At 38.1% G+C, this 25,822-nt stretch overlaps 3 protein-coding genes across 3 annotated transcripts; all 3 read right to left on the bottom strand.

Annotated features, from left to right (window-relative positions):
- Nucleotides 1–650: 650 nt before the first annotated feature.
- On the bottom strand, nt 651–5,846 carry LOC306881861 (transmembrane protein 179B-like). The gene is made up of 5 exons (XM_079436197.1): nt 5,684–5,846; nt 4,130–4,320; nt 3,141–3,278; nt 2,956–3,034; nt 651–2,351 (listed from the first exon to the last, which is right to left on the bottom strand). Exons 1-5 carry the CDS (start codon nt 5,780–5,782, stop codon nt 2,196–2,198), a joined length of 663 nt encoding a protein of 220 aa, XP_079292323.1. The 5' UTR covers nt 5,783–5,846; the 3' UTR covers nt 651–2,195.
- Nucleotides 5,847–6,305: 459 nt separating this feature from the next.
- Nucleotides 6,306–10,920, bottom strand: LOC306880566 (prospero homeobox protein 1-like). The gene is made up of 5 exons (XM_079434173.1): nt 10,608–10,920; nt 8,229–9,768; nt 7,547–7,654; nt 6,986–7,186; nt 6,306–6,896 (listed from the first exon to the last, which is right to left on the bottom strand). The coding sequence occupies exons 2-5, from the start codon at nt 9,732–9,734 to the stop codon at nt 6,708–6,710; spliced, it is 2,004 nt and encodes a 667-aa protein (XP_079290299.1). The 5' UTR covers nt 9,735–9,768; nt 10,608–10,920; the 3' UTR covers nt 6,306–6,707.
- Nucleotides 10,921–16,189: 5,269 nt separating this feature from the next.
- Nucleotides 16,190–23,889, bottom strand: snx15 (sorting nexin 15). Its single transcript, XM_079431247.1, has 8 exons — nt 23,657–23,889; nt 23,150–23,185; nt 22,950–23,070; nt 22,644–22,759; nt 21,093–21,441; nt 20,856–21,005; nt 20,546–20,755; nt 16,190–17,126 (listed from the first exon to the last, which is right to left on the bottom strand). The coding sequence occupies exons 1-8, from the start codon at nt 23,756–23,758 to the stop codon at nt 17,014–17,016; spliced, it is 1,197 nt and encodes a 398-aa protein (XP_079287373.1). The 5' UTR covers nt 23,759–23,889; the 3' UTR covers nt 16,190–17,013.
- Between the last annotated feature and the right edge of the window lie 1,933 nt (nt 23,890–25,822).

Raw genomic sequence — 25,822 nt, 5'->3', positions numbered from 1 at the left:
GCAAGGAACGCAGTGCAGAGCTGGCTGCGGCTGCAGTGGAGCTGCACGATGAGACCCAGAGCCTGCGGGAACAGTGTGAGACCATACAGCTGGACATGGCCCGCCTCCGACGAGCACTAGATGAGCTTCTGGACACAAAACACGTCTACGAGGTCCGTGAGAGACAGACCCGAAAACTTAGCAAGCAGCTTTAAAGAAAGAGTGCAATTTTAATGGATACAGATTAGAATTGCCAGAAAGCAATGTAAGAGAAAGAGAATACCATGCAAAAAAAAGGTATTTATATAATTTAAGTATATAAAGTTTTACTGAGAGCAAACAATGTAGTCGTCTAATAACTGTACAAGCTTTCCTGCAGTATTTAATGGTGATTATTAAAGGAAAAGTTCACATAAATATTAGATATTAATTGATGGACTGGAGTTGTGTGGATTGTTTTTATCAGGTTTTTTTTACTCTTATTCTGACGGCACCCATTCACTGCAAAGGATCCATTGGTGACCAAGTGATTCTTCAAATCTGTTTAGAAACAAACTACATCATCTTGCCTCAAATTGTATGGAAAAGGGTGCCATTAAATTAAATCTTTAAATTAAAAACATCAAAGAAGTCATCATGCACCTTTAATATATAGACATTGTGAGACCATAAGCACTTGGTTGACAAATTTAATTGCTCTGAAATTTTCACACAGCGATAAACTCTGTCATAGTGGGTTATACAACACATTTAGTATTCATAAAAACATCAGTGCATAATCCATAACCAGCAGTTCTAAAACAATAGTAGCAAGTTGAAAATGAAAATGTACAAAAAGTTGCAGAAAAAGAGGAGAAGAAATTATTCAATGATGATGAATGATTTAGTGGACACTGGACCTGGACACTGTGTTTTCGGGATGGGTGGAAGGACACTGTGTTTAGTGCTGTGGGCAGCACCTCGGATTTGGCACTTCGCCTATGGAAAGCAGATACCATCACAGGCCAAATTATGGATTTATATCCCCGTCATCCCAAACACACACACTCCTACCTCCCATGGCTGTGTGCAGGAAAAAGCCATTAAAAAATGACATCTCTGCTGGGCACAAGATTAATAGCCAAACACTCTCGGAAAGACGCTCTTAAACAGTTTTGCTCATGTTAAGGACGCCAAGGAGTAGGAGAAATGTGAAATTAGGGGGGAAAATACTTATGGGAGATTCCTAGCCCACAATATAGGCACACAAGCACCGTCTAATGGGATGTATGGAGTAATTCATAAAATAGTCAGCAGAGGGCGAAAATGTTGTACATTAACAAAGAGCAGGCTTAAGTTAAAAGTTACAGTACAGTGGTTAACTTGGTTTGACTCCAGGTAAGTTAGGTTCAATTTAAAGGGATAGTTCACCCAAAAATGAAAATTGTGTCATCATTTACTCATCCTCAAGTAGTTCCAAACCTGTATGAATGTCTTTTTTCTGCTGAACACAAAGGAAGATATTTTTAAGAATGTGGGAAACAGAGCAGTTCTGGGGCACCATTGACTTCCATAATAGCCTATGTTTTTCCTACTATGGAAGTCAATGGTGCCCCAAAACAGCCTGGTTACAAACTTTCTTCAAAATATCTTCCTTTGTGTTCGGCAGAACAAAGACATTCATACAGGGTTGGAACTACTTGAGGATGAGTAAATGACGACAATTTTTGGGTGAACTATCCCTTTAATGGTTGTTATTCTACAAAAGTCTTTGAACTGATATATGTACTCAGGAAATGTTTTAGCCAGATAGTCATTGTGTAAAAATATAAAGCCTTTTTTGAAGATTTGAGTATGAACTCCTCAAGTTCATTTTTTGATATCGTTTTGCTGCTTATGAAAACACTGACAATGTTGTCAGATTTGATCTCTTTACATAAAGCTGTGTCTCAATCAGTTCAGGTCACACCAACAATCTGGCAACCGCACACTATCACCTGCCAGTTCTGTGCTGCCAGCCACAGATCAGTAACCATGGCAACTAACCCTTGGCAATCCTAGTGAACAAAATCAAGACCGTATACTGAAGCTGCCAAAATCCTCTCGGCTCAGCTACCAAACTGCTAGCCAGCAGTGCGATTGTCAATGCGAGCGTATGTATGTGTGAGTGAGTGTGTTCAAGCAGCACATAGACTGCTTTAGTGTGGAGCAACATAGATTAGCTGTGTCCCTGTTCACTAAGAACGTCCTGGGCGGTTGAAGAAGGGCTCTGATTCAGAAGGGGCCGCTGATGGGTCCTCTCCTTCTGACCGGATTTCTGACCCTTTGTTACGTTGGACCAGGACCAGAACTGCTATGATCAACCAAAAGAAGAAATTCACCCATACTGCTGTCTGAGAGAGAGAGAAAAAGTTTCTTAAAGATGATGCTAGGGAGGAAAAAATTAATAAAACAAATAAAATTACAATTTTCAGGACTTTGTAATTAAAGAGACTGCATAAAAAAATAATAATAATAAAATAAAATAATTTCATGATATGGAATGATCATATTTTTTAATTGCCATGCCTGAAATTTCACTCAAATTTAAAAATAAATAATATTTTTGTAGGCCATTTTAATTACAGACATTGCATAATAAAATAATTATGATAATTAAAATAATGAAATAAAATAATAATTTCATTATATAATATGATCTTATTTTTTAATTGCCATGTATCAAATTTGACATTTTATTTGATTTGACAATTTTTTCTAGTTACCAAAACATTTCTCATTTTCATTTAGGTTAACCTAACGTACTAAAATAACTAAAATTAAATTTAAAAACGATTTAAGATATGTAGGCCTAAAGTATGACACCAAATTACTAAAACTTTAACTGAATTTAAAACAAAAACAAAAACAAAATACAAAAAATAAAAAATAATTCTAAATATATATGCAATGCTATTATAGTATCTCAATGTGTTTGTAGGTGTGTAGCTACATTACCTCTGCACTGTGTAGTCTGGAGTAGAACTGACTCCCACTTATAGGGCTCATCCAAGCCTTATTTTGTGCTTCTTCACACCTGCAAATGCACAAAACCTACAAGTCATTTCTGGTTGTTATCATGGTTAATACTGTCTGCCTGCAATAATCAAAAGCTTTTACAGAGGTCTCTCGCTCACACTCACCTGGTTATATTTTTCACTGTTTGAATCACTGAGTCACACAGCTTGTCTCGGCCGATTTTCAGGATGCATCCCGTCACCAAGAAGAAGAAGAGGAAGACTCCAGACAAGCCAAGAGTTACATTCATCCATAATTTCTCTCTGATATCAGACAACATTGCACAATGTTTGCATTACATTTTAGAAAATATATATATATTACTAAATTTTTATCTTAAAGTATTAAAATTATTCTGAGTATTCAGATGTTTTAATGAAAAACACTGCATATAAACAATGTTTCACACCCTGAGAGTACAAGGACTGCTGTAACCTCTCTTACTGAATTTGAAATTAGTTTCCCCCCTTCATTTAATAATGGTGCATTGAGGGGATTTTTATCATTTTGTTTAGATCATAATATATTAACAGATATATACACACTACCATTTAACTGTTTGAGGTCGCCAAGTTTTTGTAGTTAATATTTTTGCTCACCAAGGCTGCACTTATTTGATAACAGTAATACAGTGAAATATTATTACAATTTTAAATAAGTGTTTTCCATTTTAATATTTTGATTTCCTTCAGAAATCATTCTAATGTGCTGATTTGGCATTTAAAAAAAAAACAACATTTCTTATTAATACCATTCTTATTAAACAGTTGTGCTGCTACATTTTTTAATTAATCTGAAATAGTATTTTTTGTAGCATTATTTAAGTAATTTCCATCACTTTTGATCAATTTAATGCATTGTTACTTAAATATAAGTATGCATTTCTTTTACTAAAAATCTTACTGACCCCAATGTCACATCTAAATACTAACTAACAACTTATTTGTTCTTATTTTTTTATGAGTGCATCATGTCCGTTTAGTTACTCCTGCAATCCATTCATACTACAGCATGGCATAACAGGAAACAGGAACGGAGGTACCTTCAGATAACCTCTGTTCTCATTCCTAAACCAAACTCACTAGCACGTGATTCACTGTATTCCTGGACATACCTTCTCACCTCTCCGTCAACACAGGCCATGTAGATCCAGTAGAGAGTGAGTGAAAAGCAGAAGACGGCCACACTCACTGAGATGGCTGATACAAAGTAACAAAGGGAAGGAGAACCTGATGAAAGCACACCGATGGATGAGGAGTTCAGACGCACTGAACCGTACAGCATGCACTTCCCATCAAAACTGCCCTGTTTAAGTGAAAAAAGAAAAATAAATCTCTGTTATAAAAATGCATTTTATGACCGAAGTAAACAATTCTCATGAATACGGTACAACAAAGAGCTAAAGGGAGAAAAAAGAAAGAGCCGTTTAATTATTTTTTTTTTTTTAGTCATAAAAGTTAGAAAGGGTAGTAGTGAGATTACTTCATATTATGCTAGGAAAAATCCCAATTGTGTTACTTAAAAATAATGCACTGAATATGAGCTTAATAAATTGTTAAAGTATGATATTGTTTTTAATTTTTGGATACGGTTGGTTAGTTGAATGTTCAATAGGCCTACCTCAAAGTCAAAATGAAGAGGTGGAATCCAGATATTTGTGAGTTTCAAATAGTTAGCCAACTTTTCATGTTTAATGTGTTAGATAATAGTTTATCTTTTATCTAAAAAACATGGAATTTGTGCCTCTAATGCTTTAAAAAGAAATTACATCAAAAGTGTACTTTATTACAGTTTTTTGCTATACTCAAAATATCACAAACACATCTCAAAAGCAAACATTTGCAAACCCCTTTGCAATAATATTAATTCCTGTTTATTTATTTTTGTATGTTGCATAGAGAGTTGTGTTGTGTTTTGCAAAAAGTGTTTTATGAAATTGAAAACTGAGTCAAAGGCCGAGAATTGGTGGATGGTTTTGCAGATTTGGTGTTTGAGTGTCAGGTTTCAGAAATTGTGTGGCAAGTAAAAACCAATATAAAGACCATTATGCTTAGTGGACAATATACTGTTATTTCCCCCCACTCCTTCATTCTTTCCCCTGAGCTAGCAGGATGAAACCTGACTGAGGCGTCTTCAAAAACACTCATTTTACACTCTTTTTCTGCTCATCTGACTTTAATAAGCCAGCTACCCTTGGGAGCAGATTCTCAGCTGGTCACATGACAGAAAAAAGTGAAGAGAGTGACAGAAATGGACGCTTTTTAGCTGCTTCTCCTGTCACGCTTTCGGTTTCTCTTCACTTCCGGGTTTTACTTTTAAAACGTGTTAGTTCAGTACGGCTAAATACGCTCGACGCTTTTAAATCATTTTTAAAAACACTCCTAGTCTAACTTTCTTCAGTCACATGACTCCGGCGAGTTTGAGGGCAACTCGTGAGAGTGCGAGCACAAAATATCTCCAGAGAGAAAGTTACGATTTCACATGTCGATATTGCTAGGGAAAAAAACAAAACGCATTTACTGCAAAAAAACTGCGCTAAACAAAGTTTTCATCCAACATTGTTAAAGTTTGAAACGTGCATTTTGCCGTGTTTCCGTGCGCAAAGCGCCGTGTTACACCAAGGTGAAGTCTGTTAGTGTTTTTATGTGAAATAACAAACAGCAGATACCTGTGTGATTGTAACAGAGGCGGCTGTGATGATCCCGCAGATAAAAGAGCTGGTGTATAACAGCAGCTCCAGCAGCAGCAGAGGCCTCGGCAGCGCCATAATAACTCTGTCTTTAATCAGCCGCGGCGGCGCGCAGACACACTCGTGTGATGCAACCACATTCCCTTGCATTTCTCTTAAGTATAGCCTCAACATTATGACAATGACCATACCACCTTATTTTAGTAAATACAAAACTGTTTTGAGTGTTTTACCTGCTTCTAACTAGATTTTAGTGTATAACTACAATAATTATGATTATACCAAGACCTTATTACTTGTAAATTAATTTTTTGTTTCTGTCAAGATCACTCCACATGGCAAAAAAAGCCCTTACACTTCCAATAATTAGTCAACCAATCTTGAATGTAAAACTATACAAATCTAGTATTGACTGCAATAGAGGTTCATTCCACTGCTGTCAGGTGTTTGGGCTTAGCTTCAGGGTAATCATTTGAGTGCCATGGTCTCTTTACTCTGCCACAGTAGAGCATATGACATTTTCATGTTGTTTAGTGTACTCAGCCAGTAAAATGTCATGTAAGGCTGCATATTCATTTAGCACTAAATTGTAGCATTGACTGACAGCAAGGAGTGTTTGATTTATTTTATTACACGACACCACAGGTTCACTGAAACTCTGCAACAAGTAACAAGTAATATAAAAAATCATAAGTCAACCAGGCCTGCATTTTCAGATAATGTAATGAGCATTAATGTAACGGCAAATAAAATGAGAACATTTTTTTCCATTTAATCAGAATGCTTTTCAGTGCCTACTGGAATAATGCTGGACTAAAGTAGAATTATCAGTCAGATAATGTTTAAACAAGTAATACTTGCATCATGTTGATGATAATAAATCACTTATTCTTAGTTCTTTTCCATTAATTCAAATTGTTAACTGTTCTGTGCACTTAAGATTTCAATCCGTGCACAGTTGTTTTTAATGAGGCTGTGCATGTGTTTGTGTGTGATTAACTATTTAACCCATCCGGTATGAGTCAGTGGGGCAGCCAGGCAGACGGAAGCTGTCAGGCACCGGGCTGTCTAATTTACAGATGATCTTATAGATGGCCTTCTTCCAGCAAGGATCAGCATCTCGACCATTCTGTATGGCAGAGAAAAACTCCCTCAGGGCCAGCTCAGATACCTCCACAAACCTCTCTGGAACCTAGAAAATGCACATGATGTTTATTCACATAATTAAAGAGTTACATGCACCACTCGAGCCTTTACACACGTGCACATGCACACACTGACCTGGTAATCATTGCTCTTATTGTAGTGCATGTTGAGAATGCGGTAGAGCTCAGTGTCTCTGCCCAGGCGGAGTGCTCTTTCCCTGGCAGATGCAAGCCCCTCTCTGGCTGCCTGACGGGCAAAGCGTTCCATCTGGATATAGAAGAACTCCCGGAAGTTACTGAACCACTTAATCAGCTGGGAAGTGACACAGCGATTGAACTGTGTAGAGAAAAACAGAAACTGCATGTTAATTCTGACAGCATTCCTAAAGATGGCATATTATGATTGCAAGTAAGCACATTTTAAGACACTGTGAGATGTTTAAAATAAAACACACCAATACAGCTTTAATATAATACACAATTTCAATAAAAGTTCCATAGATATTAATTTATTATAAATGCAGGAACATTTTCTGACTGGTCTAATTGAGCCAAAGCGTTTCAAAAGGAAACCATGCCACACTGCTGTATTTAGGTCAGCGTAAATTCATTCAATAAGTCATTAGCCCATATAATCTGTGCAGGTTATGCACACACAGCTATACTATTTTGTGTTCAGGATATGAATGATGCTCACTTTGACATCAGGGAAATACGTCTTGAGTGTGCTGGAGCTGGGGTAGCGTGTGTAGAAGAACAAGAGTTTGGCTTTCTTCAGGTGGCATGGAGAGAGACCTTCCTGAGAGTGTAGATGGTTAAGGAATGTTTGAAACAAATACTACCATTCAAACGTTACGGAACTGCAATGTTTTTTAAAATAATTTTTAAGTAAATCTCTCATGCTCACCATGGCTATTTAATCAAACATTCTGGGAAAATGGTAATATTGTGAAATATTATTGCAACTTAAAAAAAACTGTTTTCCATTTTATTTGTTGCTGTAATGACATAGCTGAATGTTTAGCAGAAATTACTCCAGTCTTCAGTGTCACATGATCCATCAGAAATCATTCTAATGCTGATTTGCTACTTAAGAAACATTTCTTATTATTATCAGTGTTGTGCTGCTTAATATTTTGGTGAAAACCGTGAATTGTTTTTCTTCAGGATTCCTTGATGAATAGAAAGTTCAAAAGAATGGCATTTATTTGAAATATTGAGTGACATTATAAATGTCTTCACTGTCAATTTAAAACATCCTTGCTGAATATAACTATTAGTGTCTTTGGAAAATATCTTAGTGACCCCAAACTTTTGCACAGTAGTGTATATATATTTATACATGTGTATCCATTTTCACAGCTTTTATAAAAGGATATTGACCCAGCAGCGAGATACAGTGCTGCATCTCCTCCATCCACCACTCCTGCTCCGCCTCCTCTCATCCCTACTTCCCTCGCTCTATCCGACGGAGAGGAGTCTAGATGGCCCAGCAATGGGAGGGGTGGGAACGCAGAGTTGTGTGAACGGAAGTCCATGAAAGACTCAGACAGGCAGTCCTTATGAAGAGGCAAACTGGAGAGGGAGCGGGTAAAGAAATTCTGCATGGTGTAGTGAAGAAGGGGCAGGGGAACGGGGTTGTCTGGGGGATAGGAGGGCAGGAAGTGATCTTTGCTCCTAGGGGGTAAAAGAGCTGGGAGAGGAGGCTGGGGTAGCGGAGCAAGGCTGGGATTGGCTTGAGGAAGGAGGAGGTCCTTGTGTACACTCTGAGCAATAGGGGCCCTCTTGTCTTGAGGACTCTTTGTGACAAGTGGCAACGCTTCCACCTGCTCTGCCGCATGAGTTCTCGGCCTCCGGTCTGGGTTTGGATTCAACATCATGCTGGTTTCTTGAGGAACGGTGGTGGATGTGACTGCCGAGGGGTCGGTTTCAGCATAGAGGCGGACAACTCTGTCGATAACTTGAGCCACAACATTTGCTAGCTCTTGTTTTAGAGCTTGAGCAAACTTCTGCCCTCCTTCTGCGCTCTCCCACTCACCTCTGACCAGGCTGCAGCCCAGCCACACCTGATCGCCATTTAACTCCAAATCCAGGTCCACGGAGGTCTCTGGAAACATCCCGGCATTCCCATTGGTTTCATTGGGTTTCTTAGAGGAACAGCGTGGAGGAGAAAATCCACTGCAGATGAGCGGATCGTCGCTGTCGGAAAACATCTCCGCAACCTCATCGAGATTGATCGCCCCGTTCTCTTGTTCTTCCTCTCCTTTCTCGTCATCCGCCTGCCCTCCGTACACTTTCCACACCTTGCGTTGGAGTTCCAGAAGTTTCCCTCTGGTTTCCTCCAGCTGGAGCTTCAGTTCTTGCCGCTGTCGCTTCCTACCTTCCCTGCTTTCCCTCCTGTTCCCTTGTTCTGCTGCCTTCCTCTCGTCCATTCTAACAGAAGCGGTACTCTTCCTCCCCCTCTTCCCTTCTCTCCTCGTTTCTTCTTCGCTTCTAGCTGCCGAGTCCATCCTGAGTCTCGTAACTCTTGCAAAATCCTGCCCCCAGTCGCCAGGCTCAGGAACCGAACCCTGCCCCCGTTCTCCAGGACAGCGCTGTGAAGATGCCGTAGCCCCAACGGCAAACTCTCTCTTCCCAAACACATCCTCCTCACTTACATCATCATCTACCAGAAGCCCAGGGAACAAGCCCTGGCGCTGTCGGAAACTACCCCACCTTTGGGACGCGCTGTTGGGTTGCATGAGAGGGGAGAAGAGCAGGTGGGAAGAGAGGCTGCCGGGGGAAAATCGGTGGCTTGAGGGGTTGGAATCTGGCAGGCTGCGATACAGTTCGAAGGGACACATCTGGGAAGGCTGCTGATGAAATCGATCCGAAGGGGAATCCATAGCCTCCTTTTCCGTTCTGATCTGGTTTCAGGATCTTTAAAAGAGAATAATAAATGTATAATCGTAGACAAAAATATGCAGCTATTTGGATGGGTTTAAAATTGTTCATAATCCTCTCATTGTTATCAGCGTCATCATCGGCTCTTTTTTTCCTCTCTGCATGTGTGCGTTATCTATCTGCTGACAGCTGTACCCTGTGTTTGTTCAGACTGTTGACTCTATTGCTCTCATCCTTCATTCTCTCTCCCTCTCCCACACACATACTCAGCACAACACAAATACATGGATGGTGAGACAGTAAATATTTTAATGAGATTACTATAGTCCCAAAGCTCTAAATTTGCATTTTAACTTAATTCATACCTTGTAGTACTAAATAGAGATTTGTTTATAGATAGATAGATAGATAAAAACTCCTAAAATCATATTCTATCCTAAAATCAGATTAATAGAAATTACTCTCCTAAACTGACGTTTATGCCTTTTCCTCATTGGCACAAATACCACAGATGTCATCAGATTACTGCTGGAATATAAAGCCGTTTAACTGCCGTGAAAAAAAAAATGTAACAGATGGAAGGTCAACACCCTCACGGATAAATTTTAGAAATTGATTTGCGTTAATTACATTGCATTAACCAGCTCGCCGTGAATAATATCGCAGAGTTCACATCAAAGTTTTCTGCTCGTTATGGAGACGGATATATCGCTCCTGCTTGAATACCGGTGCAGAGCGGACATTTGTAAACTCCGCGCGCTCGTGTCGCAGATTCATTAACAGCTAAACTGATGAGGCGCGTTTGACAAGGACAAACAAATACGCACATGTCCCAAAAGGTAAAAAAAGGCACAGAAATAGATCTAAAAACTTACAAAACAGTCAGTCAGAAAGCATCCCCCGGTCGGTCGCTGTCCTGTCGTGTTATATGTCGGTCTCGTCGAGGTGTCCGCTTGTCACCGGCAGCATCCGCGTTAAAAGTGCCACCGAGTTTCCTGTTTTTGATGTCGCTCCTGTCTCGCGCTGTCCATCTCTCATCCTCGCGCACTCTATCGCGTGGTGATCAGCCAGTAGGCGTCGAGGCGTGAGGGAGGGATGTCCGCTGCCCCGGTGCGCGCGCACTCACTCACTCACTCACTCACGGTTTACTGTCCCTCTCTCTCTCTTTGACTCTCTCACACACTCTCCACGTGGGGCAACTACTTGGGCCTGCACCAATCAAAAACGACCCGATTTACTAAAATAATGTGATGTACATATACGGTAAGTATACCATGGAGACCTTTTTTTAATTAATGACTGATTAGTAATATAGGATCTCATTCAAGCAATTTAAGAAGCTTTTGGTTTCATCTAAAGTCATAAATCCAATTGGAAATATGATTGAAAGTGATAAACGCAGAGAACAGAGACATTTTCTTAGAGAGAGAGAGAGAGAGAGAGAGAGAGAGATCTACGTTGTGTTCTGCTCTCTCTCTCTCTCTCACCACAGAACATTATTCGCATAGCCTATAGGATAAAATGCCCCTGTACTACACTAATGCCCAACAGTTTGGGGTCAGTAAGATTTTATTTTACTTCTTGAAAGAAATACTTTTATTCTGCAAGTATGCATTATATTGATCAAAAGTGAAAGTAAAGACTTATATAGTTATATATAAATGTTCTAGCTATTAATTAAAGAATCCTGAAAAATCAGTCTCCCTAAAAAATGATGCAAAACATGACTTTCAACATTGATAATAACAAGATGTGTTTCTAGAGCAGCAAATCAGCATATTAGAATGATTTCTGAACAATCATGTGGCACTGAAGACTGGAGTAATGGCTGCTGAAAATTCAGCTTTGCATCGAATAAATTACCTTTACGAAAAATTAAAATGGCAAACAATTATTTTGATAATATTACGCAATATTAATGTTTCACTGTATTTTTGATCAAACAAATGCAATCTTGTTGAGCATAGGAGACTTCTTTCAAAAACATGAATATATCTTACCAAGCCAAACTTTTGAGCAGCATGTATATATATCACAAGAAATGTAAAGAAAATCTTTCACAATTTTAAATCCTTTATAGCTCATTTAAATGTCTAGTAAGACATTATTAAAATAAATTACTAATAAAGAACATGCAAAATGCAAGAAGTGCTCCAAAAAATCCCTTATCCCACAGGAACATATTTGCTTCTCTAAGGATTCTATTTCTGTTTTCGAGCTTTAGGAGAGGTTCTAAATAATAATAGAACTCTAATAGGAACTGTGCACATGTTCTTTTAAGATTTCTTTTCAATGTCTTTTTCTTTTTCTTGACAATTAGAGCTATATTGTAGTAACACTGACTGTAGCATGTTGGAAAGATTACAATTTTTGTAGAATTGAGTGTTTTGAGAGAGGATGGATATTTACTAGTGTGCATAAATGGCTGATACATAATATACACAATATTTCAGAACTAAAGGTTAGTTTTACTAACCTTTTTTTGTTTTACTAAATTGACTTTTTTTGATTATGTATTCCCCCAAATATGTGCCCTATGAGACTGTATGGCAAGGCCGGAATGAAAACGCAGCAACAGAGCTCTTCATAATCAGAGACTCCTCCACCCCTCAATGTGTGAAAGCTGATTATCGGTCCCTCCACTCCTCTTCATAGCACCCCTTCTCTCTCTTTCATTGTTTCCATCACTCCCTCTCTCCCCCACTTCACTGAAATACCCCTCAACCAACCAAACTGTTCACAATAACCACTGGCTGCTGTTGTTATGGAAACAAGAAATGTGACACAAAGCCTTATTAATAAAAGGTGCTTGCAACTATAGAGCGATCTAAGTAAACAAATGTAATTGAAAAGAAGTTTTAAAAACACAAATATTGGACAGACACAGTACAGATAGGACATTAACACACCCTGCATACTTTGAGTGGCGTTAACGCTAAACGGATTCCTGGCTGTTTCATTTCTGACTCAATTTATTTCTCTGTAAAAACGGACTTAGTGTGCAATGCAGGTGTTAAATTCCTTGCTAAATTCCTTATCCGTTAATACAGTCCATTTGCTCTGTAAACATACACACACCTTTTGTAAGGTCAGGCCGAAAGGCTTTTGAACTACATTAGCAACTCACACTGAATCCTTTGAACCGAAGCCAAATGACTGACAGCAAACAATATTAAAATGCATGAGCAATTCTAACAAAGAGCTATGACATACACCAAAGGGACGCAGCCATTTGCGAGCAGTGTTTTAAAAATGCCACATGAATGTCGATCCTTTCAAATGGTGGGAGACATATCAAAATGTCTCATTTGAATGAGTCACGATCAAACATATTGCATTATGAGTCGGTAATATGCGCAGAATGAAAATGCGGTATCCAGCGGGGAGAGAGAGAGAAAGCAGGAGTGGAAATAGACGTTTGAGGGGGTCAATGGACAGGCAAAGTGTTTGCCCATTGGCCGCCTCTGAGGGAAAGTGTGTATGAGAGGAAAGAGCACTCACACATTCAGCCTTGGGCAAGGTGACTGAGGGGAGACAGTGAGTGACAACTGCAGTTGAATTAGAGGATATTCAATCTGAAGGGACAGAATAATGAATCCAGTCCTCAAGAATTAGTACCACATAGACGTCAAAACCCTAGGGAAGACAAATCAATGTCAGTGTTTATAGTATATAAAAAAAGAGGATATTATCTATAGATGGCTATATCAGCCAGGCTGATTAAATGGGAGATATTTTGAGATTAGCAGACGATAACTGTGCAGGATGACCAAAAACGGTTTACCTATAGTGTCAGTATAAAATTAAATTACGAAAAGCTTTATGCACATCATGCACATCTGCTTTCAGATATATCTTTAGTGACCTTAACAATAAGGTTTAGCTTGTTAGCCTTAAAATTAATGAATTCGTTTCAGGTTTTCACATTTAATTGTGTTACTTGCCATTACTTTGTTATTGTTTGCAAAAAATTCTTATCAGTTTTTGATAGAAAACTGCTTCAAAGCTATTTTTGTCAGTGTACTGTAACAAAAAAATATATATTTTTTTTTACAGCATTTATGTATATAGGTTAACAGATCTATATTATATTTATAAATTCTATACTATATTATATATTTTTTAAACAAATCTCTTTTGTGCTCGCCAAGGCTTGATAATAAATGAATAAATACATGCATACATAAAACGACTTTAAAATGACTGTTCTCTATTTTAATACATAATAAAATGTAAATTATTTCTGTGATGTTTTTTTATTATTATTATTTTTACTCCAGTCTTCAGTATCACATAATCTTTCATAAATCTTCTTATATGCTGATTTGATGCTCAAGAAACATTTCTTATTATCATCAATGTTGAAAACAGCTGTGCTGCTTAATATTTTGTGGAAGCCCTTTTTTATTCAGAAAGTTGTTCAGAATAACAGCTTTTATTTGAAACATAAACCTCTTGTAACATCATAAATATCTTTACAGTCACTTTTGATCAATTTAATACATCTTTGCTAAATAAAAGTGCTAAATGTTTAAAAAATATATAATGACCCCAAACGTTTGAACAATTTTCACAGCGCACACATAAAATTATTATTTTAGGCCTGTGAATTTTAGGGCTAATCATCTATATATCTGCATCTATATATCAGCTATCAGCCACCCTGCTTTATAGATATCAGTCGAGCACTAAATGTAACCATCGCACCACTGGATGCTGGATCAAGCCCCTGTTTCAGCAGCTTTCTGATAAAACTCTTCTTTACTGAAGCTCTGTTTTGAGTTTACGCCTCTGACCTTGAGCTTCAGGAAACTGACAGCGGTAATGCACATTATTAAAACCGTGAGTGTGTGCATGTCTTCAATGGATTGTCCTTGTCCTCTCAGCACCGCAAACATATTCTTTGATCTTTGACCGGAATGACTCTCACAATGCGGTGGAGAAGCTCAGGAATACAATATAATGCACCGACTCGCGCTCTCAGATCCCACAGACGTGAGAAAACGCGCTCGCACGCACACACAATTTCACTCACTCTCCCTCTCAGTCTCTCCGCAGTACTCAGGTTGCAATTATCCTCTTTGGCTGGAGTGTTTTGATGGTATAATTGCCATGGACACTGAGGAGAGAGGGATTGGTGAGTGAGAGATAGAATGAGGGATGGAGAGGGGGAGAGAGGGACATCGAGAGCTGACACTCTCAGCATGCTAATGCCCAAACACACTCCATCTCCCCCCGTTTTCATTTTTGTCACTCTCTTCATCACGCACACACACACACACACACACAGGTGCGGTAACCTCTCTCCATTCCACATTCTCTCCAGGCAGCTAAAACAGCAAATACACAAGCCCGACGGGAGAGCGAGAAAGAGAGAGAAAACAACAGTAGGAGGGAAAAGAGAGGGATATTTTCCATCCACTGACAATAGAGATGATCCACGCTCATCCTCTGCTCATCCCTCAGTTCTTTCTGCTATGTAATCCTTTTTGTCCTTTATATTCGTTCCTTCCCTTTTACCCCACTCCAGAAACAGAGCCAAAGTGCGAACGACTGCTTTAATCACGATGGCCCTAAGAGAGGGGGATTTATCTGCGCTGATGTCTTGATCGAGTCTAGGCAAAACAGCGACATCTGGTGGTGAATAAAAAACTGATCTCAAACTCCATGACGTTAACATGACATGAAAATGGACCTATTCCCGGTGTTGTGCCAAATTCTGACCCCCGCCAGATTACTACCCCCCTAGTATTGGTAGGTTTAGGGCTAGGATTAGGCAATCAGGTAGTGATTTCAACACCTGTCCTACTGTGCACAATTCATAAGTTTGTCTTTCAAATGCCTTTTCTTTTTTGTTTGACGTCACCTAGGCCGTGCTGGCTATTGGTTAATATTTACTGATAATCAAAGCCATTTAGACATTGTTTTAAACGAAAATTCAAAATTCAAAAAGCACTGAATAGATTGAATTCATTATGTTAAAGGATCAGTTCATCCAAAAATGAAAGCAGTGAATGGGTGCCGTCAGAATGAGAGTCCAAACTGTTGATAAAAACATCACAATAACTAGTCCATAATCCATAATAACACTTTCTTCAGTGAGAAAATCCATCGCCTGTTGTCCTCTTACATAAAAATCCATATTTATTTAAAACTGTTTTTGCTTGTAAGCAATGCTTGATCTGTGCATATTTTTCTCCTGATTCAGAAAAGACAAATAATATGGATAGAAGACTTGTATTTTAGCCAGAAGCAATAGTTAAAAAGAGTCTTCTTACAAACATGCAGTTTTCATTGGTCACATGGATTACTGTAATGTTTTATCAGCAGTTTGAACTCTCATTCCGACGGCACCCATTCAATGCAAATTATCCATCGGTGAGCAAGTGATACAATGCTAAATCCAAATCTCCAAATCTGTTCGATGAAAAGACAAACACATCTACATGGCCTGAAGGTGAGTGCATTTTCAACATTTATTTAAGCTACTGTTGTATCAGTTGCAACTTGCTTGCCAATATCCCATGCAGCAATTTAATGCCAGCTATAGCTAATGTAATAAATGCAACTGCAATAATAGCCAATAACAACAGGCTCCCCAAAATGGAGCACACTGTTTCAGGAGTGGAGTAACCCCATTTACAATCAACTGCAAACTCCGGTATGGAACGCCCACCATCCAAAGTCCCTTCCTACATTCTGAATACACGCTAAACATCCCGTTCCCCCCTGAATGTCACATTACGGAAGCAAAATTGGTCACAAATGCCATTTCATGTTAATAATAACAATTTATATATTAAATTACTTATAATTTACAAAACAGGCAGATTTCATTGAAAAGGCAATGTCTTCATTTAAACAACAGTCATTTACACAACAGATCAACCGTTGGATTTAAAAAAAAAAGACATTTCCAGTTCCTTAGGCTTAGAAAATGTACCAGATTCTTAAGTTAAAATAGTGTCAAATCAAGCAAAACTCTGTTGTGGTGGTCTTACAGTGCAGGGAGTATAATGCTGCTGGACATATCCTACAAGTGTAACTATTTGAGTAAGCGGGAAGGTAAGTGTGGGAGTCAAGTGTGTGTGTATGCATGTATGTTGACACAGCGTGGGTGGCCGGCGAGTTGCACTTAAGTGAAACTGTGGTGGAATTGTTTCAATATGTATGTGTGTTAGTCAAAACTCAGTTGATGAGAGTATGTATGTGGGAGTGTGCTTGGGTGTCCCAGGTTTGATGAAGCTTGAGTTAGTGTGTATGTGTGTTTAAACTGTTTCTCTATGTATTGTGGTCCTGAGTGGGAGTCTGTATGGAGAGAAGTCTTTCTGCATGCTCTAGGATTTCAGCAATCTTCCTCTTCACTGCTTCTCTCCTCTTCAAATCTACATCTCCTAGCGAGAGAGAATGAGTAATAGAAAGAGAAGAGAAAAAGAGTAGAACAAAGGGATGTTGTGAGGTTTAGTTTCTATGGGATGATATTAGACTCAAAATGATTAATAGATGCACACACAATTATCCATGTACTGCATACATTTTATGCATGTATCTTACCAACCACGAACAAATGTCTTTCAATTTGAGTCTGTGGAATTCAGGATTAAATGATTGTGCAGCGATTTTAACAAATACAGACATGTTTGAGTATAAAAATGTTGTGATCTGCATTAATATATCATAAATTGCTCATGCAAAAAGGAATCCGTGCATGTGTGGATCAGGTGACATCTATCGACATAAAGGTGCATTTATCGGCATCTTGTTTGCATTAATCTTGTTCGGTTCATTTGGATTTTGAGACTTCATTTTCGCAGTTTGCAGCATTTCACGACGCCCACACACACAACTACCAATGAACAAAGCCCAGTGCAATTCATTAAGGTGTACACGATTTGAACAATTCGCAAATGTGCATCACTACACTGAAACAAATGCTTTTCAGCCAGTGTCTGCAGAGTTTAGAATTACATCAATGTGCAGCATTTTGTACAAATATAGACTTATTGTTTAATACAAGTGTTATAGTTTGTATTAAACTATCATAATTTGTGCATGCAGCGATTAAAATGTGCATTTGTGGATCAGGCGACGCACGTGCATTCATTCACATCTCTTCTGAGTCGATTCTATTTGATTCATTTAATTTTGAGACTTTCATTCCGCCCGTTTAGCCTTGCCCAATCCACACACAGACAGCTCGCGATCCACACGCAGCTGAGCCGAAGAGCATCAGCGACCACTAGATGGCACTAGCCCCAGTAAGTAACAACAGTAGCATTTTTAGAGATTTGCTGTTTACACTAAGTGAAAATAGCCATTCTATACATGCTGTAAAAGTAGCAGATATTTGCAATAAGTGTAAATAGTAATTAGACGATAATTAGGCTACTTAAAAACAAATGGCGAATTAGCATTGTCAACTCAGAAAACAGTTTAGTAATAAGTAGGCCTAAATAAAATGTGTTCTAGTTATTTTTCCCTAAACATTCATTGTTAATGTTTATGTAAGTTAATGTAATAGTTTAATTAATTGAATATAAACGTGCACTTACTAATGGCTTAAATGAGCAACTATAATAGCCCTTTAATGATAATAATAATAATAATAATAATAATACAAGGAAGGAATAACTGACAACGTGCCGTTGAATTACAGAGAAAAAAAACAAAGGTATCATCAGGACGTTCTTGTTTGGCTAAATTAATATGAGCTATTCTGTGTCCTAAGACTAGTTAAATTAGAACAAGTTCAATAAAACATTTTTATTATATTTCTACGGGCAGAGTAGAACAGCCAAACCAAAAAGAAACAAGGAAAACACAATGTAACATTCATAAAAGTGTACACAATGGAATGAGCACAGGTGACTGGGGCTAGTGCCATCTAGTGGTCGCTGATGTTCTTCGGCTCAGCTGCGTGTGGATCGCGAGCTGTCTGTGTGTGGATTGGGCAAGGCTAAACGGGCGGAATGAAAGTCTCAAAATTAAATGAATCAAATAGAATCGACTCAGAAGAGAAGTGAATGAATGCACGTGCGTCGCCTGATCCACAAATGCACATTTTAATCGCTGCATGCACAACTTATGATAGTTTAATACAAACTATAACATTTGTATTAAAAAATAAGTCTCTATTTGTACAAAATGCTGCACATTGATGTAATTCTAAACTCTGCAGACACTGGCTGAAAAGCATTTGTTTCAGTGTAGTGATGCACATTTGCGAATTTTTCAAATCGTGTACACCTTAATGAATTGCACTGGGCTTTGTTCATTGGTAGTTGTGTGTGTGGGCGTCGTGAAATGCTGCAAACTGCGAAAATGAAGTCTCAAAATCCAAATGAACCGAACAAGATTAATGCAAACAAGATGCCGATAAATGCACCTTTATGTCGATAGATGTCACCTGATCCACACATGCACGGATTCCTTTTTGCATGAGCAATTTATGATATATTAATGCAGATCACAACATTTTTATACTCAAACATGTCTGTATTTGTTAAAATCGCTGCACAATCATTTAATCCTGAATTCCACAGACTCAAATTGAAAGACATTTGTTCGTGGTTGGTAAGATACATGCATAAAATTTATGCAGTACATGGATAATTGTGTGTGCATCTATTAATCATTTTGAGTCTAATATCATCCCATAAGTTTCCTCCAACCATATAAATATTTTGCATTGCATCCAAATAAAGCTCATTTCCTTTGAGGAAAAAAAACATTGCATGTTAATGTCCTTGTGTTGAGAGGTACTCTGCTCTTTCCTCTCAAATAATTGAAACATGCCAGGGTCATCCTGACCACAGAAAATTGGCATTTGGCTGATTTAGGATCTAATCTGGGGCCAGAATTTCATTTTTAGTTTTATTTAGATGGAAAACAAAAAAGCAGCACCTTTTCACTGAAGCAGCAATGTTTTGGTCATGCAATTTATTAAAACATTGTAGTGTTATTAAATATTTGAGTTAACAAGCAACGGCAGTGTACAGAATTCATAATTCTCTCTTAATACTATTTTCCAACACATCTGCCTGCAACCATTCAGGTGAGTGAGGGGTGTTTATTTTTTAATAATAGGTAAAATGTCATCCAGTTGTAAATTAATATAGACTACCATTCAAAAGTTTAGGGTGAGTATTTTTTTTTTCAATTTTTGAAAGAAATTAATACTTTTATTAATCAGGATAAATTAAATTGATCAAAAATCATAGTAAAACAACTTATAATCAAGTAAATACTCTTCTTTTGGACTCTCTCTTCATTAATTAACGCTGAAAAAATCAGCATATTAGAATGACTTCTGAAGGATCATGTGGCACTGAAGACTGAAGGAATGGCTGCTGAAAATACAGCTTTTCAATCAAAGGAATAAATTACTTTTTAAAATATATTTCAACAGATAACAGTTATTTTAAACTGTAATAATATCTCATAATATTACAGCTTTTTACTGTATTTTTGATCAAATAAATGCAGCCTTGATAAGCATAACGAGTATAGAAGTTTTCTTTCTTACCGACCACAAAATTTTGAAGGGTAGTGTACCTATTTTGCATTTTAAACCTAAAAATTTAAATTTGGCATTTTAAAGTTAATTATTAAGACTGGAAATGAAAAGTGCAATCATGAAGCACATGCATTGTGGGATACTATATTCCCTACAGTGTGCTTTGTTGGATACACACTGGTGAATGTAGTATTTAGTATCAGGGTATTCCATGCATACAGACAGTTATCACAGTGTGCACAGTATATACATGATATACTGCAGTTTGTTAGTTTAAGAATAGCCTCCTTCTCTTACCTTGCACTCCTTTCATAAATATATCAACAGCTGTCCTATATCGTTGTACTGCTGCACTGTATTCGCAGTTTCTCTCTTTTTCCTGGGCAGCCTTCAGCTCTTCATTGGCCTGGTACACGTAGTTCACATCTCCAGCAGACTCAGTCCCATCTGGAATGGTTAGAGGAACGGACAGGAGTTCAGCGTGGCTGGTTGATCCATACGGTTGATCTGGAAGATTGGGTAAGGTGATGAGAGAGGTTCGCATTAAAAAACCCAGGAAGCCAATTATATGTAGAAATGATGAGTTAAGCTGTGCAGACTTCATTACCTTCTTTGGCACATGGGTCAAAAATAGCGAGGTCTGTATCTGAAAGCGGAGGCGGGGCGTTGTATGAATGTTCGTCCAATCCCGAGTCAAACAGTGAATCAAACTCCTCTGATTGGTCGACTGGAGAACCCGGAATTTCAAGAGAGGCATCTGGAAGATGAAAAGCGTGAATAGAACAGTTAGCTATGATGGAAATCAAATAAGACATAATAGGATTGATAACTGTAACAAACTAACGTGTTGTGGTGTCGGTAGCAGCAGCAGCGCATTGGTCTGTGCCGTTATTCTGATGTGTTGTGATGTCAGTCTCTCTCTCTTTTTCTGTCAGTCCTTGTATTTCCGTTTCGGTGTGTGTTTCTTGTGTGGGGCTGCTTCCTGTGTCACTGAGAGCCTCAACTGCCAGCTCAGGTAGGGTTAGATCTGTCAGTCTTTGGTTGGACTCCAGCTCCTGAACCTGGATAGGAGCCTCTCTCCCAGTCTCCTCTTCAGCCAACAGCTCAGTGTTTCTCTCAGGTAGGGGAATAAGAGGAGGCGGAAGAGATATAGAAATGGCAGCTGTCTCCGTTGGTCTTCTCACTTCTGCTCCCTAAGACAAGAGAAATAAGCCCAAAAAGTTGAGCAGAAAATAAACAGTCTGTCATTTATTCACACTCGTGTTGTTCCAAACCTGTATGACAATGGACAATGAGAAGTCAACAAGAAGACACAAAATCAGAAGAATATAGGACACAGGTCAAATATGGACAACTTATGGTACTTTTAGAGTGCTTTCTCAGTCTTGCAATTGACAATGCCCATTATGCACTCTGAAAAAACACCTGCCACAGCCATATCACCCTGCAGCCCAAGACCGGTTGCCCACTGAAGCTAAGCAGGGTTGAGCCTGCTCAGTACCTGGATGGGAGACCCCCTGGGAAAACTAGGTTGCTGTTGGAAGAGGTGGTAGTGAGGCCAGCAGTGGGTGCTCACCCTGCGGTCTGTGTGGGTCCTAACCATAGACTGTAAAAAAAAATGGACGTAGTGTCCGTGACGTCACTCGTAGGTTTCTGAAGAGCGTTTTTGAAGCCTAAAGTGGGCGGAGCCGACCGCCGCCATCTTGGCAACGCGTCACCGCGCATCACTCCCGGATGATCCAAAATGGGCAATGAGGATATATATATTTTGTAAAAACTGTAATACATTTACTTTCAGTATTCTTATGATGAATAGATTACACTAATCTATACTGATGTGAAATAGACTTATCTGTAACAATGTAAAAGTCTTTACTGTCACTTTTGACAAATGTGATCCTGGACCACAAAACCAGTCTTTAGTCGCCGGGGTATATTTATAGCAGTAGCCAAAAATAAATTTTATGGGTCAAAATGATTGATTTTTCTTTAATGCCAAAAATCATCAGGATATTAAGTAAAGATCATGTTCCACACAGATATTTTGTAAATTTCCTACTGTACATGTATCAAAACTTAATTTTTGATTAGTAATATGCATTGCTAAGAACTTCTTTTGGACAACTTTAAAGGCAAATTGTCAGTATTTAGATTTTTTTGCACTCTCAAATTCCAGATGTTCAAATAGTTGTGCATCGGCCAAATATTGCCCTATCCTAACAAACCATACATCAACAGAGAGCTTATTTAGCTTTCAGATGATATGTAAATCTCTTTTTTTTAATCATACTGAACCCAAATTTTTAAAAGGGAGTGTACAGATTTTATAGGGGAAAAAAATCAAATAGAATACATGATATAAATATGTTTTCCAGAATATCGGCATATGTCTTACCCTGAAGAATTCTTTGAGTTGAGGGCTGTTGTACAGAGCAGGAATATTTGTAGTGAAGAGTAGCATGGCCTCAGCTGCTGTCCTCCTCTCTTCAATCACAGCCTCATCAAAACGCCCTGTGAGAGAGACACAGAAGGAAGGAAGGCAAGACAGAGAATAGAGAGTGCGGTGGAAGATATTAGAGAAATATAAACAAACAGGCATATGGCATCAAGTCATAAAATTTTTTATAAAACAAACAAACAGGTGAACCGGGTAATTTCTCTTTTGTTTACACATCATGTCTTGCAATTCTATTGACCTTACCAAAAACCTGTGCTCGTGGAAAAGAGGGAAACTCTTCTTGTCGTCTAAACAGGTTCCTATGCGTATACGCCAGCTCTCCATGTAATTTCTTCAGCTCTGAGTACCTCTTCCACACCACAACCTGCCAATCAAAGCAACAATAAGACCAATGCAACTCTAATCCAACATGCAAATGTACATATACAAAAGGATGCTCATACCTCTTTAACATTTTCCGGCTGTGTCTTTGATACAAACTACAGAGAAAGATACAGATAAATGAAACCTCACAACACCAAAGGGAGAGGATTTGAAAGGGCTGATTGTAAGCATTAATGAGGAAGGGGGAGACTGGTGCATGAGACACTGAAGTCACGTGACCTCGTCCCAGATTCTTTAAATCACGAGTTTCACTGCAACCCACATAAACAATAGCTTGTACTAGCAGTTATTAAATCCCTCTATGAGGATCAGATAATCTGATTTATGCCTTTTGTATTTATCAAAGTGTACAAAGCAGTTTACGCGTAAATCATAAATAGCTTAGTTATTTAATATAATATTAATGAATTAGATACCTGCACAACAGTCCATTCAAAACACTCAGATATCTGTGGTCCAGATTCAATCAATAATTATACAGTATCTACAGTATTACTCCTCTCTGTGATAAGGAGATGAAACGTAAATATGATAATACAATAACGTTGTATTATTGTGCTACTAACCCTTGCTTTTACTTTATATTCCGTGTGTCCTTTCTCGTGTGTGCGTGGATCTGTCACAGTGAAGAAGCGGTAATATTCCTCTGTTTTGGTCTTTCGAGACATCACTGTCACCTAAATATCTTTAAATTTATAATAATATAAATATGGGGAAAGAACCAAGCTCCGTGACTGCTACTCTGTGTAGGACTGTTAACAGTTTGGAGTAGTTACTTCCTGCGCATGCGCAGACCGATAACAGCGCTACTTTCCAATCCCTTCAAAATAAAAGTCACGCTAGGTCAAAATAATATTTTTGTTTCTTCATTGAATGTGCTGCTAAATGAGAGAGTTTGGCCCAGTTGAGGATCAACAGCATGCAAAGAAGAGAAGTGAGAAACGCCTATGTTTAGGGTATATTTGTATGGGTTTTTTAGATAGGCCTACACATGTGAAATCAAGTCTTACAACATCTTTCTGATTTGAGGGGAAAAAAGAAATCTGTGAATACTAAATATATAAAAGTGCAATATATTAATATATCAAGTTAAATAAAACCATTGTGAGTCTGCCAAATTAGTGACATTCTTCTATATGAAATGCTAATCCACACACAGTGTATCTTCATTTTTTCCCCATATTAAATAAGATTTGTAATAACTTAAAATAGTTTACAAGTTTATACACACATTTTTATTTAATATTTATTTATATAAAAAAGGCTTGTCTGGACCTTCCATATAGGTATAGGCTATATAATATACACACGTGGTCAGAATTGTTGGTACCCTTGGTAAATATCAAAGAAGGCTGTGAAAATAAATCTGCATTGTTAATCCTTTTGATCTTTTATTTGAAAAAAATCACAAAAATCTAAGCTTTCATTGGAGAATAAGAATTTAAAATGGGGGGAAATATCATTATAATCACCATTATTATACAAATAAATGTTTTTTTCTCAAATACACGTTGGACACAATTATTGGCACCCCTAGAAATTCTTATGAGTAAAATATTTCTGAAGTATATTCCCATTCATATTCACAATTTTGAGCACACCAGCATGATTATGAACATGGAATTATCCAGCCATGGCTTCCTGTTTCACAGAAATATAAATAGGAGGGAAAACAAAGCCCAAATTCTCTTAATCATCCATCACAATGAGAAAAACCAAAGAATATATTTCTGATGTACAGCAAAAAATAATTGAGCTTCACAAATTAGTGAAGTGGCTTTAAGAAAATCCCCATTTCCACCATCAGGGCAATAATTAAGAATTTCCAATCAACAGAAAATGCTGCCTGGAAGAGGACGTGTGTCTGTATCGTCCTAATGCACGGTGAGGAGGAGAGTTTGAGTGGCTAAAGACTCTCCAAGGACCACAGCTGGAGAATTGCAGAAAAAAGTTGAGTCTCAGGGTCAGAAAACCTTAAAAAAAAAGAAATTGTCAAACAGCACCTACATCACCACATGTTATTTGGGAGGGTTTCAAGAAAAATTCTCCTAGCTCATCCAAAAACAAACTCCAGCATATTCAGTTATCAGACATGACTGGAACTTCAAATGGGACTGGCTTCTATGGTCAGATGAAACAAAAAAATGAGCTTTTTAGCAGCAAACACTCAAGATGGGTTTGGTGAACACAGGGATATGTTTGGATCTTCCAACCGGACAATAATCCAAAAACAAACCTTAAAAACAACACAAAAATGGGTCACTGAGCACAAAACCAAGCTTCTGCTGGCCATTCCAGTCCTCTGACCTGAACCCTGTAGAAAATGAGTGAGCTGAACTGAAGAGAAGAAGCACTGTCATGGGGCTGGGAATCTGAAGGATCTGGAGAGATTCTGGATGAAGGAACGGTCTCTGATCTCTTGTCAGGTGCTCTCTAACCTCTTCAGGCATTATAGGGGAAACTCCTATACTATTTTGGGAAATGGAGGTTTCAAAAATATTGACTAAAAGGGGACCGTTAATTGAAATTTTCTCTAATGTGTATTAGAGAAAAACATTTATTTCAGAATGATATTTCCCCCCATTTTAAATTCTTATTCTCCAATGAAAGGTTAGATTTTTGATTTTTATTAATAATAGATGAAAAGGATTACCAATGCAGATTTAGTTCCCCAGCCTTCTTTAATCATATTTACCAAGTGTACCAACAATTTTGACCACGTGTGTATTAAT

The sequence above is a fragment of the Barbus barbus genome (assembly GCF_936440315.1).
Source record: "Barbus barbus genome assembly, chromosome: 2".
NCBI classification, from domain to species: Eukaryota; Metazoa; Chordata; class Actinopteri; order Cypriniformes; family Cyprinidae; genus Barbus; species Barbus barbus.
The sequence above is the reverse complement of the archived record's forward strand: the minus strand, read 5'-3'. Positions and strand labels throughout refer to the sequence as shown.